General features: G+C 43.8%; 1 protein-coding gene across 3 annotated transcripts in view; it reads right to left on the bottom strand.

Annotated features, from left to right (window-relative positions):
• Nucleotides 1-17,396, bottom strand: part of rmdn2 (regulator of microtubule dynamics 2) — a 29,078-nt gene that overhangs the window by 6,520 nt on the left and 5,162 nt on the right. For all 3 annotated transcript variants that reach the window (XM_076076800.1, XM_076076799.1, XM_076076798.1), the window contains exons 3-6: nucleotides 11,702-11,879; nucleotides 11,502-11,604; nucleotides 9,486-9,546; nucleotides 453-528 (exon numbers count right to left, since the gene is read on the bottom strand). In XM_076076800.1, the coding sequence (XP_075932915.1) occupies nucleotides 453-528; nucleotides 9,486-9,546; nucleotides 11,502-11,604; nucleotides 11,702-11,879 (418 nt within the window). The remainder of the gene's footprint in view (nucleotides 1-452; nucleotides 529-9,485; nucleotides 9,547-11,501; nucleotides 11,605-11,701; nucleotides 11,880-17,396) is intronic.

The following is a 17,396-nucleotide window of genomic DNA, read 5'->3' as shown; positions in this document are numbered from 1 at the left end:
CAACCCACAAGTATTTCACAAACACCTCTCACACACGCGATCTCGCACAGCGACCACACACTCCTGGCTGTCACACACCCTCCCTCTTCCTCTTTCCATTCTAACTCTCTCTCATTCTTTTTTTTTTTTTGTTGTTGTCATATCTTCCCTCTCCGGCGCTCCACGGCTCTTTCTTTCACCTGTCAAGAGTTTACAGGTACACGGTGTTTTGGGGGAAGCCGCTGACAGAAGATAAAACGCTACGTGCCGTTGTTCCACACTCGGTCATGTCTTATGCAACCGAGTGGGAGTGGCCATTCCCCTCTCCTCGGAGTACATTGGGAGAAGCAATGTTCAACACAGAAATGAGAAATGTACGCACAGAACAGTGCAAGAGTTTCACTAAGTAGTCACAACACGCTTCAGGGCCAGACACAAGATACGACTGGAGTACAGGCTGCTTCAAGACTTACCTTAAAGATGTATCCGTTCTTTATCTTGTTCTGCACTGTGTCGTATTCTGCCATAATTCCACACATGATGGCATACCTGAGGAGGGACAACAAGTATGTTGATCAGCTGTGTGTACAGGTTATACTGCTCATTGTTTTTGTTTTTTACACATTTATTAAAAGAGAAAAATGAAGTTTGAACAGATTTTATGTCCCCAGATCCCAAAATGTGTCCTTCTGCAAGATGGCAATGACCACCATAATTGGCAGTAAAATATATTCTCTTTTTAAGAGCACAACTGACAAAATCAATACATTCACAAGTGTGAGACACAAAGACAAGAAGGCGTTGGTAAACTTCAACCAAAGTGCTTGTTGGATGTTTGAACAGTGTCTGAAACCCCCCCGCTTCTCTGCGACGTGAGTGGACTTATTTCTGGACCTCTGGACCAAACTAATTTCCGCGTGTGGGATAAAAGTTGATCTGAATCTGAAGAAATCGATGGCAGACATATCAACATTAAAAGCTCAAATACTCCCAGCTGGGTGTTTTTAGAAGAGAGTCTGGCGTTTTCAGCTGGGGAAAAATGCTTTGGTGGACAAAGAACTTTATTACTCTTAGTCGATACTGTGCCTGTTCGTTAATGGAAAACCTGAGATCCGACTGGAGCAATATAACATGAATTCAAAGAATTACAATGATCGCAACCAGCACAGTTTTGGGTTTTCCAGTCCGGACCGACTACAGTACAGAAGTCAGGTAGTCAAGTTTTTGCATTTAGTGGGGAGGGCTTTTCAGTCACGCCACCTTTTCTCTGGGTCACTAACAACCAGAAGGACTGGAAAAAAAACACCAACATTCAACCCTCTTTAGCGAGACTCCTCATTAGGGCAACATCAGCAGAGATAAGCCGCTTCACCTTACTCCTTCACACACTAATTAATACGCTGATTTGGACCAGTGGGCAGGTGGAGGGCAAACAAAGAGCGATCTCAGCTTTGGGATCTGTAAGTCAGCATGACGCTGTGGGTTTGGAGAGGAGAGGAGAGAGCTGATCAAAGTCTTTTCACCGCGAGGCCGCTTTAATCCTGCTGGTATTCTGTCAAACACCACCGAGCGACATGAATACCTTTTCATATGAAGGATCGGAGTGTACAAAGGTCATCCGACAGTGTCGTCTGACATGGCGGTGCTGATGGTAGTTGGAATCTGCAACTGTGCGTGCGTGCACAGAGGTGTCTGACATCTGTGAATGGATTTTTTTTTAACAGGGCATGATTTGGCGGCGGGCTACTGTTCTCCGTTGTAGCTCTCACTATTTCTGTCTCGGTCTCTGGACTGTGATCAGCTCACAACAAAAAAATTTAAATTGTTCTACAAGATAGGTTGGTAATTACTAAATCAAGATAACGTTGGTACAGTAATTCAAGTAAGACAAACCGGGGATTTGACTTCAGTTGACAAAGTTCCAACCACGGAAAAAGAACAAAGAACATAACTAGTAGTTGTAATTGGGGGGAAAACATCATGCAAACATTAATCTTTGTGCTAACCATCATCACTCTTATTTAATGTGGGTGGTGTGGAAAATGAACAGTGATAAGACAAGTACTAACCACATCACGTCTGAGTGCCCAGAATACTCTTTGCAAAAGGAAACACAAGCAGATGAATTAACCAAAAAAAGATCGGTTCATCTTCTTACGGCAGCGCAGGGCGCGGCCAGGCTGCCACCGGTTGGCGCTGCATGAGTGGAGAGCTCCGCAACATCACAGGAGCACAGATGCTATCTGTCTGCAGTTGTGCTGCCGAGCCTTCCAATGAAAACAGACTGCTGGATGTGAAGGCTTTGAGCAAATCCATCAACCGGTGACTCAATATTTGCCGCGATGGAAACGGAGCCAGGACGGCAGCTGGTTTGCGCCTGGCCTCCACATTTTAATACGATTTTTCAGAGAGAGTGGTTCCCCGAAGCCACGGCTGGATATCATTTTAAAAAGGTGAGAAAACCAAAGCAACAGCGGCTCAGAATTTGTTCGGGAGAAGTGTGAACAATTGGAGCTGGAGTATTGGATGAACATTTATCAGAAATACACTCAACAGGTAGGGGACCGTTTGCTTGATTAAAAACGGTTTAGCCACGCTAGCTGTTAATAACTATTGGATGGATTGGCGCCGCCATCCGGACACACTTTCACTTTCACCAATACTTTGGTTTATGGCCAAATACTCTCAATGTTTACAGCTTTTAGTGTTTGTTTTACGGTGACTAACAAAGGGTAGCATGCTAACATGCTAAACTAAGATGCTGAACATGGTAAACTTAACCCACACATGAGCCTTACATAAACTTATTGTCTCGTTAATACTTGTAGTAATCCAGTAAATATAGATGAAATAATTAGTCGAATGAATGATTCGTCAATCAACAGAAAATCAATTTCAGAATTTTGGGCTGTTGACTGAACAAAACATGCAATGTGCACACGTCACTTAGGAATGTAGGACATTTTTTGGACACTGCTGATTAAGCTGCAAATGAAAAAGCGAATGAAAAAGAATCATTACTGACAGCCTTATGCAATATGCTGCTTTAATTATACGTAGATGAAAAGAAATCCTAACATATCCTTCCTGATTAGTGAAAAAAGAAGCAGTCCTCGCTTCTCTTACTGTAACAACACCCACAATGTTCTGTGAATCCAACTAGCCAATCCAGCATCACCCAGGTGAGGGCTGTGGGAGAGATTGCTCAACATCCAGGCTACCACAAGACATATTTCTGCTTCCCTTTGATTGGCTAGCTCTCACAGTATTCAGCGTGTAGCAATTCTGGCAGTGTTTGCTGAGAAATATGCGTACCGGAGCGTGCCAATGGCAGATCTGCTCATAATTGCGACGGCATTTGCTAATGTTGGCTCATCTCGGCACCTGGTTTTCCCCCTGTGGAGTTTTGCCTTTGTAATTGTTGTCAAAGTTACTCCTCGGCCCGCGCTTCTATCTTCAATATGAATAATATCCCAAAATGCACCATGCGGGAGGTCGCTTTTGGTCTTACGCAACACCTATTGTCATTGTGTGAAACAGCACCAGGCCTTCAGTGCGAGAGGCGGAGAGAAGTGAGCGTATAAGAAGTGTGGAGGTGTAGAGAGGCGTGCCTATATATATTCCAGTCTTCACCGAGGTGAAATACTATATCTCTACCCGTCCAGAAAAGGAAATATCAAGATAAGGCAGCAAAACATGACGGGGGGGGGGAGAGATGAGAGGAGGACAGAACACTTAATTGCGCAAGGTTAGTCCATGTTTGTACCGCAGCTCATTGAAATCCCCGTCTCTACTGGGCGAAAACAAAAGGGCCTAAGTGTCAGCTGCTCGGGCGGAAACAGCAGATTGATTTCAGCCTTCAAGTTTTAGGTTTCCACGGCTACTGGGAGCACAACGCTGCCACGGTGACACTAACGGTGGCCGCGGCAAACAGAGGCACGTGTTTCAAATTAAAGTTGTCTTTGTGGAGGTCAAAGTGACCCCTGTCCTCCCCCGCCAACAGCCCCCCCCCCCCCCCCGGACTGGCACTGCCACAGGCTCCCTGCTTAATCCGCGGGTCTTTGTACCCTCAGAGAGGCCCTATAGCCAGGGATTTACATGGGCTGAATTCACACGGTGGGATCATTGGAAACGCACCTATAAACAAAGCCGGCGATTCAAGAATGCAATCACATCGTCAGACTGCCGAGATTATACAAATAGGCTTCACACTCACTGTCACGAAAGCACCCCATGTACCGTATTTTCCGCACTATAAAGCGCACCGGATTATAAGGCGCACCTTCAATGAATGGCCTATGTTAGAACTGTTTTTATATATAGGGCGCACCGGATTATAAGGCGCATAGAATAGAATAGCGTCGTAAACGTATCTCTTGAAAGGTGCCATTTTGGGGTCTTTATACACACAAGTGGTGTTGGACTAGGAGTAAGCACAGTACCGGTGTTTACCGCGGTGCGGCTTTGTAGTTTACCAGTCGTACTGAAACATTTTGACAGAGCGCCGTGTACAACCAGTATGGATCAACCAATTAACCAATTGATCCATATATAAGGCGCTCCGGATTACAAGGCGCACTGTCGTTTTTTGAGAAAATTAAAGGCTTTTAAGTGCGCCTTATAGTGCGGAAAATACGGTAACCCCACGCGAGCACACCGCACGCTCTCTTTTAGAAAGTGGTTTGTTAGGAAGCTCTACGGCCGACACGACGGCTACAGTTTACTGGATTTTGCCTTTTGAAGCATGAAAAATGAGGAGATGACAAGTTGAGGAGAGCCGTGGAGATGCTGATAGCGTGTCGCCCGTTGACTACCTCGATACACGTCCAACTTCAAAAGAGTCCTCGTCCACCTCTCCTGGGAATGACAGATTGGGAAAGTATGCGTAATCTCTCGTGAAGTGATGACCGTCATACGGACGGACATCACGCTCGTTCATCACTTCAGCTCTTCAAATGGCCGGTGCACGGGCTGTTTTAGACTGCGTGAGGTTCGCAAATGTGCCGTGCGTGTGGCTGCACATCAGCATTGAGTTATTTAGTGTAATCCCTGGTTCTGTGATAACAGTCGGAGATCTTTCACCATCGACTTGGTGCTATACAAATAAAAACAAACTCGCAGAATGAGCTTCTCAGTTGTTGTTTTTTGTAGTTCGATGGATAAAATGTTGTGAATGTGGACAGGGCACTGGATTTTTTCTTTTTCAAAATTCTGATAACATATCAGTTGATATTGTTGTTTTCACATTGCAGCAAAATAAGAAACACTCAATAAGGATCCCTTACATTTGGTTACTTGTTACTTATATGCGTTACACCAGATTTATATATATATAATAAGCTGATATCGGCAAATAATATGAGGCAGCCATTTATCGGTTGGGCTCTAGTAGACATTATGCACAATAGGCTCCAGGAGCGTTTCAAGTACTGTAAACACCTGACATCAATATCAGCCTCTATTCAGGGTTCCCACTCTTTTGTAGAGATCATTTGCAGTGACAATCTATCTGATGTAACAGACAGGGAATATGCCATACACTAATAAGTTCCTCTTTGTGGAAGCCTTTAACAATGCTAATTACACCCCCTGTGAGCTGCTGCTGCTACAAAGTAAAATATTTCATTTTGTGGTCTATTTTACCTCAATGGAACAGTGTGTAACATTTAGGGATTTAATTGGCAGAAATTGAATATAATTTGCATAACTATGTTTTCACTGGTGTATAATGACCTGAAACTAACAATCAATAAGTTTTTGTCCGCATAGAAAAAGCCATTTATATCTACATAGAGAGTGGGTCTTCTTGGGCCATGTTGCACCGGCATGTTTCTACAGCAGCCCAGAAGGGACAAACTGAAGACTGGCTCTAGCGAGAGCCTTTTGAGTTTTTCCGTTACCTGAAGGTAGGGATGCGCACCAAAACTCAGTATTAAACAGGCCCTGGTGCAAAATTATTGAAGATCGTAGTATTGATAAACCCCGACGTTACTGGTGCTTTGTATAAGTACATTTTAATGTTTTGGTATAGTATATTATCACGCTGCAGCGTGCATCCACTCTGCTTTCTCTGTCGGGTTGAGCTCCTCCAACCACGCACGCACACACACACACGCACAAAACCAGGTGAAGTGAACCAGGTGAAGTGAGGATTATTACCGCCACTCGATGCCACTAAATCTCACACACTGTTACTTTAACACTGCGTTTGAGGAGACGGTGCTAGCAAAGTAAGAAGGTACAGTTAGCCAGTCTTTAGCCGGTGTATGACTCATACAGTTTGACCCCAATCATTACTATCCAACTCTCTCAACAATGCCCAACACACATTTGGAACCATTGCTCCTAGCCACAGTTGAATCACAAACCTTAAACCTTTGCTAGCAAAACAAGCTAGCAAGCGCATTAACTGCAACTGACCCAAACATGCTAAACAAGTGAACATTATCCAACCCTTTAAAACAAGTTGGCAAGAAGTCAATGTTATGCAATGGCATCCGGCCTGCATGTGACCTGACTTGGGGGCGTGTTCGCAGCGTTTCCACAACATAACAGAGAGCAGCCGACTCAAAAGACTCTCATCAATAAACTACCGTTTGAACGTTAACATTATCCTGAACATAACACACAGGTTGTACCAGCATATTAACTAATCTCTGTGACTTGCCCTGCAAGGTACAAATACAACAGGTTTGTTGAGACTGTCCTCCTAACCCTGCCCGCTAAGCCGTCACTCAAAGATCTCTGGGTGACTGTGCATTAAGTCAATTTCTGGATTCGGTATCACCAAAAAAAAAAAAAGAGGCTAATTTACACAAATCAAATACAGATTATTTAAAAATTCATTCGGTGGGAATGGTTATTTTATAATTTGTTCTAAACTCGCACAAAGTCATACACAGTAATTAAGCACTAATTGTAGATGTGCAAAACTGGTTTAACACCACAGAGTTTGTGCGTCATCAAACTTGAAGTTTCAGAATAAAGGTTTTGGTAAGCGTGCAATTAAACCCGCCTTGCTAAGATTTTAGCCAGATTTGTAATGGCACACGGGGAAGCCTAAGAACGAGTCCTTGTTTTGGTAATCGTAATGACATAATGAACACTAACACTAAAGTTGTTAACAACTTTGGTGAACTGGATGAAATGAACATATTACAACAATAATCGTGTTTGTTACAGTGCATCCAACGACGCTGCCCTTCTCTGTGACTTGCAGTACACAGCATGCTGTTCTACCACTTCATCACTATGTACATTCATTTCAGCTTTATCATAATATATATTTTGTTGCACCAATTATTTGCTAGTACTATATATTTTATCAGTGTGTTGCCTGCATATTTCAGTTGTGCCTGCATGTTTTTCTATGTGTGCGTGTAGTTTCACAGATTTAAAGAAGGCTGTTACAAAGATAAACCTTAAAAAAACATTTGTAGATTTTTCACATCCCAAAAAACACATTTGCAACACTTTAGTAAAAATGTAATCGGGGTAGATGGCAATGAACAGGTTTCAAAAAGCCGTCCATTCACGTGTGCTTTGAGAAGAAGACTATGTAAGTAGTTTCGGTGGCAGAGCGTCTAAATATCACAGTCTGCCAAATTGTGACAAGCTGGGCAGCATTCAGGAAAACAGGTGACAAGTTTTCTCACGGCATCGGCGCACTAAGTAAACAGTTACCTCAGACGTAAACTTCCTTGCAACACTGCCTGGCACCGCCCCCAGTCCTCTGCCTCCTCCCCTTCCCGGAGCGCGGCTTTACCTACTTTGCCCTGTCCGTTCAATTTAGACGGCGTTTCTGCTCGGTTTAAGACCCTTACAAATTCCATTAGTGGATATAGGATTAAGCATTAAGCTTTTTCAAAGCTGTTGCTCGTAATCAACTAAACAAACTCAGCCTGCTATTCCCCTTGACGTCTCGAGTGCTGCGGTATGTGCATGAGCTAATGCTAATTATTCCCTAACGAACAGAGCAAACAGGGCGGCTGGCTCGAGCGGGCGGTCTGGGCCGGTTTTCCACGGGAGAACTTCACACGCCTGTCTGAAGAAACCAACTGCATGATCTCCATTACACAGGGAATGTAATTAATGGTAACAAATACACACACTGGGGAAGCAATTACTGTTATATAAGCAATCAAACGCAGCACACTGTTTGCTGTATGGACTTCCTGAATGCTCAGGGCTCGATGTTGAACACGAGTAAAGCAAAGCCGAGTAAAAGGGGCTTTGTATCGGTTCGTTGCAGCTGCATTAGAAGTCTACGTTTGCAGTTGTTTTGATGCAAATTGATCTCGGAGCTGCATCTGGTGCAATCTTCATCTCTCTACTCCAGCCGTGGACTCCGTGTCTAATCAGCAGTCAAGTTTTGACATGAGCGGTGTTTCAGATGAGGAATGCACCACTGGGGCCTGCACAAATACAGACGGGATTCATGCCACCAGGCCCACTCTTCACAACTAATTAAAAAGCAGGGGGATTTTCTCCCGCTGCATCACAGAGCAGCTGGGCAGGTACACAAGGGTTCTCCTGATTTCTTTTGTCTGAGAATCACCTACGGCGGCGTAAATCCCCTCGACTTAATATCCACTCAAAGAGAAAGATGTCGCCATTTTTTTTAAATGTCCACTAGCATCAGCCAGATGCAGAAAATATGTCTTTTATTTATTTCTGTGGGACCAGTCAGACATTGAACCACAGAAACAAGAAGATAGAACATGAAATGCAGACAAATGCAATGAGCTCGACACAAATACACAATACCTCGGCGCCAAACGATCAACAGCAAGACCCCCGGCACTAAATATGCACCGCTGTATATATGTACAGAAGACCATTCATGGCATCGTTCCAGTGGAACCGGCAGTCTATGTGACCAAAGTAAACCGAGGCCGTGTTTACATTCATCAAAATGATTATGGGTGGAGGGGTGATCTGCAGGGAGGGTAAACTGCTTTTATCTCACAAACATGCAAGACTGCAAAGCGTGCAGCGATGCTCTGCTACGATTTCATTCTTTCATTTGACTACATATGCACTTTTCTTTGCATATTCCGGTCCGTGTTGGTTTGGTCCAAAAGTTAAACTGACACAATTCAAACTTGATTCACTCCGTCTCTTACCCCCCTCCATGTGCTTTCTGCGACGTTCCTCTGGATTCATTCAAGTCAAATTCGCTAGAATTGCTCAAAGAAATGCGTGAGTGAACATCCACTCAAATACTGAGGAACGGCTGCTCGAGGCCCGACACGTCACTCAAAAGAACAGCGCCTCTCGTCTGGGGAAAGTACCCGTGTCTACGCTTTCATTCTGTCTCATGGCGTTTTACTGAAACAGTTTAACTGGATTAGAACGCAACCATGGGCGATTCACAAAATGGGGCTCAATGACGGCAAGTCACATGCCATCAAAGTGTATCTTCAAGCAGCCGTGACTGATTTGCTTTTGACATTTTGCAGTTTCAGCTTTTGAATGTGGAAAGGAAGGAAACGAGGCAAACCTACCACTGATGGCTTTCAGCACACGTAGGGTTCAGGCTCACCGCCTCCTCGCCGACCTTCTTCCCTAAGAGCAAAAGGAAAGACGGACAATAGATAATGATGCTCCACTGGAACACAAACTCAACACACTCGATTCACCAAGGACGTTCTCACACAACAAAACGAGAGAGCGTGGATTAGTAAAGACGAACAACAGGGTATTCATAGGTAATGAAACATCACAGGGCACTACATTAAAGAATCCAAATCCAAGGTAAATCCTTCATCCCTCAGTGGAAAGCGTCTCATTCCAGCTGCACTCATAATATCAGAATGAATGTCAAAGTTGATGCCCTGTTGCTTTAAATAGCCCCGTCAAGAAACAATGTCAAATGCATTGACACGGTTGTCTTTTTGGCAAGCACCTGGCCAGCTCTGATTAGAGGCACATTGATGAGGAAGGATTACAGAGAAACAGGTCAGTCCAGTCTGAAGTTCAGTAGAATCACAAAACAGCCTCTGTTTGAGATAGTAGAAGAAAAAGCCTTATGGAGTACGTTACAGAGCACGGGGAGTCCTTGTGAACTGCTTTAAAAGAGCCTGTGGGAGATCAGAGAGAAAAATGTTGACTTTAAGACTGTACGGTGTCCTCTTTGTCGAGTGCATAGTCTATTTACAGTGTGTGGAATATACACACTTTGTAAAGCAATTTCCTGCTGATGGGTCTGGGTGGATTGGATGTCACATTGTTTGAGATGGCTCTAACAAAAACTTCAGTCCATGCAGGACTTTACTTGATCCATCTTTAACCATGTAAGATGAATGTTTGGTAAATTGTAGTGGTAAAATCTGAATAGAGAATTAAAAAATAAACAAAACAAAAAAAATAGTACTTCAATACATTGAAAAGGAATAGGATAGGAAGTGGCTGCCTCCAGGGTAAAGATGGCATCATGAAATGTCAATTTTGCAAAGTTGGTTTTGAGAGAATATATGAAGTATCAAGTCCTTATTGACTTGTGTGTATGTGCGTGCATGCGTAAGTGTGTATGCATGCACGCATTGTATAAGTGTATGGATTTAGATCTTGACAGGTCGCTGCCACTACCAGGCAAAAAAGGCAAGATGGCGACGGCCAAATCGCCGAACTTGAGGCTTCAAAACTGCAGCCCACAAACCAATGGGTGACACCACGATGACTACGTCCACTTCTTATAAACAGCCTATAGTCTGTCTCTGTGTGCTGTATTCATGTTATGTTATGATATTATGTTATCTATGTTGTATTATTTTAAAACTGTATGTGTGTATATGTTCTTTTCTGTCAACGTGAACTGAGATTGTGGTTCTAAACTTCTGACACTTTCAGATCGTTGATGCGGCCTGCTGAAGCTCTACAGTGGAACATTGTTTTTGATCGACAACGATTTCACTGTTTCTCTATTAATCTGGAACAGCCCAAAACCACACAGTGTAAAGAGGCATTACAATCTTCAATTAATGCACAGTGCTCTTTCCACCACAACAGCCAGAGATTCCACTTAATTAAAAGGACATAAATTGGATAAATAACCATGACGTGGGTTTTCTGGTGGAAAGCGTGCTGTACTGTTCACCAATCTAGGATTTGACCCTTAACTTGACTACAAATGTCAGTGTTGAGAACCAATAATCAGAGGGAACAATGTGACGGTTAACACAGGTGTTCATTTAGCGTGAACGAGTAGGGATTATTATGTAATACAATCCGACTAGTATGACATATTAGCACCAATGTGTGCTTTCCTACTAACATCGATGTTAATCCTATCTGGTCCATGTTCATTGTAAATTGCCAAACATCGTTTTTCTGATGAGTCATTGTGGGTCAACAACTCAAACTAAAGTAACTGAAGCCACTGCAGGAATACAGACTTGCATGATACTGACATTTGGGGTTTGGTCAGAACAACAGCTGCGGTCATGACGCTATAGCATCTCACATCCAGAGTGGGGTGCGTGGCAAATGAGGTACAACACAACCAAGGTTTACTAGATTACCAGTTTCCGCATGGGTCTTCTTCTCCTCCAGAGTGCAGCTGATGTCGTGAACATCACAGTAAGCCCGGATTAGCCGCCAAAGAAAGGTTGAGTTCTGTCCGAACTACAGAAGTATATCGAAGTGTTAGGACACACCGTTCCGTATTGGCTGAGCTACAGGATCACATGTGTCAATCGAATGTACGCAGGAGTCAACATACCTCCTCTCTCTGCTCCAGAAGGAGGGCGAGAATTTCCCTTTTGTCCGATTCGGTGGCCTGACGCATGCCGTCGATCCTCTCGAGGAGGACACACAGCCTGTCTGCAGGTTGTTCTTCCTCCCCCTGCTCCGCATCGCTTAGCTCTTCTTCCTCGGAGTCCGTCAGCGCGGTCATATACCTGAAAGCACAAACAATCACAGAGACGTGTACCTTCAGTTTGCTGTCAGCGTGTGCAACTCAACTTTACTGAGGTGGAATTGAAAGGCGAACTAAACAGTGGTTCCAGACACCAGGCCAGACCGTCTCCGTCCTGCAAGATCAGCAAGACATGCCTCAGGAAGCGTCAATAAAAAGTCGAAATGTTAGATGTTTGGCTTGAGCTACCAGTGTCCTGGACCGGGACTCCCGGTAGCTCAATCCAAAGCCATGTCCAACTTGTGAGGTGGAATGAAAACACCTCGGCTGAAGAGCTTTTTCATATCAATAAAAAATCTTAACGAGCATTTTTTACAAGCCGTTTTCTGCCAGGTGCTGATGTAGAAAAGGATCACTCTCCGCTGCCTGTATACACACAAACGGCGGGCGGGTTTGTTTACATAAGTGGGTCACTTAATTGTTTATAAGTTCTAGCTGTTAAGAAACTCTTGACATCTTAACGTGGATACCTAAAGGCTTTTTCACAAAAAAAAACTAAAAACCAAAACACAGGGAGAATTGTTTGTCGGGGTGAGGCACGCAACACTTGCATTAGATGTTTTATGGTGCCTTTTCAACTCCTGTAAGCGTGTACAAACACCCTGAGCCAACACTTAAGAAGCAGCAGTATAAAGAGCTATATTAAAAGGTACAGGGAAAAATGAAAGACAAAATATGAAAAGCCTCTATTAAGTGTTGGCAGCGGCCGCATGTGCGTCATTGGTGGTTAAGGGAAGTATTTTGGGCTGCGAGCCATGGTTCTGGAGGGATGTGTCAGAGCGGGCCACAGACAGAACCAACAGGTGCCCCGAGGCCGCTTCCTGGCTCCGCCCCCACAACTCACACCTTCAAACCCGAGTGCCGCGATTACAGTAGTAACGTGAGGGCATTTGAGCTGAAGAGATTATTTTCTTCTCAGTCGAGAAAGGAGCTGTCAAGAACAATGCGCCACGTCCGACAAAGTCAACAACACAGATGAGGCCGCAACGGTACGCTGAGACCAAAGAATCCCGTCCTGTTTTACAGTGATAATATGTCAGGGTTGTGTTGTTTGAATAGAAATAAATCGGTTTTAAAGCTTATATGTTAAATAGTCTTATATAAACAATGGATCAAATGACTTGTTCCCTCTGCCCCCAAGAGGCCAAAACATTAGTTAATGCCATAGACTGTATATAAGAAGTGGGCGTAGTCATCGTGCCGTTTTGAGTATATCTTGGAATACACGCGGCGCCATCTTGGCTTTTTTTGCAACCGATGAACGGACGTTACCGTATTTGGAATGCGGAGGAGTGGCGTAGAGACATAATTTTAGTAAATGAACATCACGCTGTATTGAAGAAGACGGAAGGAGTCGCCACCTGCTGGCCAGTAGAGAAAACGCATGTTTTAAGACACTTCCGCATCGGCTTCCCTCGGCAGAAACTGGAGGTTGCCGCCTGGTTTAAAGTGAGCCTATTTAACTTTCGCTGAACAGCACTGTGGTCACAAGTGATCACTACAAGACGATGGCTAAAGATACAACGTAGCGTAGCAGCAGCACAAGTTGCCTCACGGTTGTGTACCTCCGGCCAACCAGTCAAGTTGCAGTTTACATCCACGTCTGTCCAAAACATCATCATTTCCTCACTAGACATTTGTGTAAAACTGTCATATTTAGCAGACGACTTCTTGAGTTATGGCCAAATTGTACAACGATTGTACTTCACATCCAGAAACTAGACTTTACAGTGTCTTCACTTTAATCTCTATTTGTGTTTATACCGTCATTTTGAAATAGTGTGCCAAAACTGTTCTACAATCCCCATCTCTGCACTAACCCCTGAGTAAACCCTAAAAACCTGCAGGCAAGGCTCAAACCATTTATTGGCCAACACACCCAAGCTTAAAAAAAAAAAAATCTGAATGCGTGTGCTTTCGTGTTTACTCCGACTGTTGCGGTCTTCCTGTTTCGTCTCGTATCATAGAGCACTGCCTTGCAACAGACAGGCCTGGTGTTTATCTGCAGCGAGGTAAGTCACATTATTGGACTTGTGTCATTCATTCATTCATTTCTTAATTCATTCATCCTTTTGTCCTTGGATTCATTCAGCAGTTCGGTTTGCCTGCCTCCCCGCAGTTATTTACTCAGTGGAGCTGGAGAGACAGGCAGCTGAGTGTTCAGCGCATTCCTGTCACGCCATTCCACGGCGCATGAATCACTTGAGTTGAAAGAAAAATAAGCTAAGGATCTATTTGCATTACTGTGTGTGTGCTGATGTAGTCTGTATATGTTTGTGCAGGAAACATTATTGCCTTTGCAATTTTACCAGCAGTCTAAATATTGTCATTAGCATTTCAACACCGACTAAGTACATCATATCCCAGCAGGCCTTTCTGTGACTCACACGTGAAAAGAAATATCATTTTATACAGATTCAGTTTGGAAGGGCAGAAATAAACTGTTGTGCAAAAAACAATATGATATATTGACGATAGAAAGAACTGCAACATTTGGTTTTGTATTCAGCTACCCATGCTGTGTACCTCGGGGAGGTCGGCCCCTCAGCATACAGACCCAAAGGGGCACTGACGGGATCTCTCACTGGAGCTTAGCGAAGGCGGTCTCCGCGGTTACGCAGCTCAAAACAAACCAGAGTTACCATCCCAACGTCGCCGGGCCTCGGAACACGCAGCGCAGCTTATTGAGCCTGTGTAGCACCGGTGACAGGACCAATGAACGCCTGCTCTGCAAAGCGGGCTGACTGACTGGAGAGAGCCCCCCCACAGACTTTTCAGTTGTTACCCTCCTAAATCATCACTGACCAAGCTGAGAGCATCACTGGGTTTCTAACTATGCCCTCCTCTGTTGTGGCAAGTGGGGAAAAAAAAAAAAACGTCATTCATTTGTCACAGACACATGATGACGATGCAAAAATTGAATGTAGTGATTATTCTCGCGTGTTCATGCCATGACGTTGGTTCAATTCTAAAGGGCGACCTAAATAGCACTTCTGTTTGGATGTTGCAACACATGGTTCCTAAAATAGCAAGAGGAAGAAACAAATTCTACACATGACATCTATTGCACTTCTGTCCATCCTGGGAGAGGGATCCCTCCTCTGTTGCTCTCCCTGAGGTTTCTTCCTCTTTTCTCCCCGTTAAAGGTTTTTTTTGGGGGAGTTTTTCCTGTTCCGATGTGAGGGTCCCGGGACAAGAGGATGTCAAATGTGTACATATTGTAAAGCCCTCTGAGGCTAATTTGTAATTTGTGATTTTGGGCTATACAAAAATAAATTGAATTGAATTGAATTGAAATGTTTATACGTAACCGTATACAAATGACAATTGGCTTGTCACTTCGCCAAAAGGCAAACGGGCAAGAAATAGATCTGAACTGGAGGCGGGATGACACCTAGTCCTGAATGAACCTCATAAGTAAGAAACAAAAATAGAAAATGAAAGAAAAAGAGACTTGCTTGATGAGGGTGACCTAAAGAAAAGTCCTCTAATAATGGCAATAATATATATTATAATAATAGATAAAAAATAATAATGAAGTTGAGGGCAAGAAAACCAAAATGACTAGAAAGGTCCACACACTGCAGTATCTGCAACGACCACTCCTCTAATGTTTGATTAGATGAATACAAACCACAAATGTCAGCCATGTTTTTAATTTATCTCTTGCTCATCTCACGCAATAGATACACTCTCATTCAAATCTATGCAGCCGCCTGCTGCGGCTTCTACCAGCTGGTTAGGAGGAGTGCAGAGTCAGCAGTCTATGATGCTACGAAACAGTCAATAAAATTAGATTTTTCAAAAAGTGTGAATCACCGCAACCACGAGAGGTCCTTGAGCATTCAGCCATGAATGATCCCAAAAATAAATAAATAAATGAGCTGATGGGTCCAGTAGTATGCGAGATTAGCCGTGGACAGACAGATGCACACACACACACACACACGACCGAACACGTAATCTCCACCCAGGCTCACAGCTGGAGATAATGAGCTAACAGATGCTAACAGATGCTAAAACCCTTTGAAAGGAACTGCAGAGTCACTTAGACTGATGGATATTCAGGGAGCAACATTTAATTGTTCCCAAAAATGTACAAAAAGGAGCCTTTTGCAGTCGAGGTTGTGGGATCACAGAAAAGCCAGCGTTGGCCATTAAACTGCGGTATCTTCATCACACTTTCTATCTATTTGTACACAAATCACACACTGTGTGGGTGGTCAGAGTGAGACTCGACAGAGACAGGTCAGAGACAGGCCAGCTGGACCGGTGACACGTCAGACAGCTTAACGTGTGCACGTCATATACATTGTGTGCAATTCAAAATAAGTGTTTGTTTGGCTAAAAGCCTTTTATTGAAGCATGAACCCGAGGATCTAGACGTGAATGTCTCGGATGCGGACAGCTGCGGAGCGGCACGTACCATCGCGTTCACATTGAAGTTCGACTAAAGCTTTTAATCACAAAGCAGACAATGAGCTCCCTTTTCTCTTTCTAAACATTTCTAAACAAAACTCCTGCTCAGATCTGCTTAGATCAACAACCATCCACCGTCATAAATGCTATTTCTTTTTTTTTTTGGGAAAAGGAAGAAAAATAAGTGGTAATGTCCTTGAGCTGCAGCAACATGATGTGAATAACCTCAGTGGGAACTGTTCAAGAAATTACAAGTTCCTACAAGACGCTTTTCGACGAGGCCTCTGACAGCTTGGCACACCGACGGGGTGATGGATGGGTCTCCTCTCTGAGGAAGCCGCCGTGACACACGAGGAGCGAACCGAATAAACAGCTGGAACTTTTCAACCCCTTCGTTCGGCGTGTTTCCCCGTTTTGCTCTATAATTTGGACATTATGTCACACTAATTGTTCCGAGCATCACGCAGACAAAGGCTGGAGCTGCGGCGCTTTATCACACGATTTGGTAACGCCGGTCACACTTTAAACACATCTCTGCAAACACACAGGACAGCTGATTTATAAAAAAAATAATATTTCAACACAAATGTCAGAAAACCATTAAGCTTATAAAAGCAATCATCTCCAGGAGAGAATAAACACAAGCTTTTAAAGGCATCATTTACAGTTGAGAAAGTTGAGTAAACTCTGCCGTTTCAGACACGTTTTACTCCAATTATTATTAGAGACAATAATATTTATAATTATTAGAACTGACCGGCATACAGCTCAAGTTTTTGAGGCGGCAATGTGTTCAACCGAGATGTTTGCAGACTCAACATTTTGCACCGATCGATTAATGCGCTAATCTTGAAAGTATTCTTCAGGCTTTAGATTTCAACAAACATGCAATAACTATGACACAACCCTTAGCATCCCTGCTCTTATGGGGATATCGTGTGGAGATGCTGTACTCCAAAGACCTCCAAGCCGGCAGGGGGGGGGTTTACATTGCCAGTAACTACCCCGCACGCTCTGCTCGTACAAATAACAGAGCGGCAGGACAGGCTCTTCAATTACGGGAGCAGTGTGCGTGATGTGA

The sequence above is a fragment of the Anarhichas minor genome, unplaced genomic scaffold, assembly GCF_050575085.1.
Source record: "Anarhichas minor isolate MPS153535 unplaced genomic scaffold, ASM5057508v1 ptg000058l, whole genome shotgun sequence".
Classification (NCBI taxonomy): domain Eukaryota; kingdom Metazoa; phylum Chordata; class Actinopteri; order Perciformes; family Anarhichadidae; genus Anarhichas; species Anarhichas minor.
Note: the sequence above shows the minus strand (reverse complement) of the source record. Positions and strands in the feature narration are given on the sequence as shown.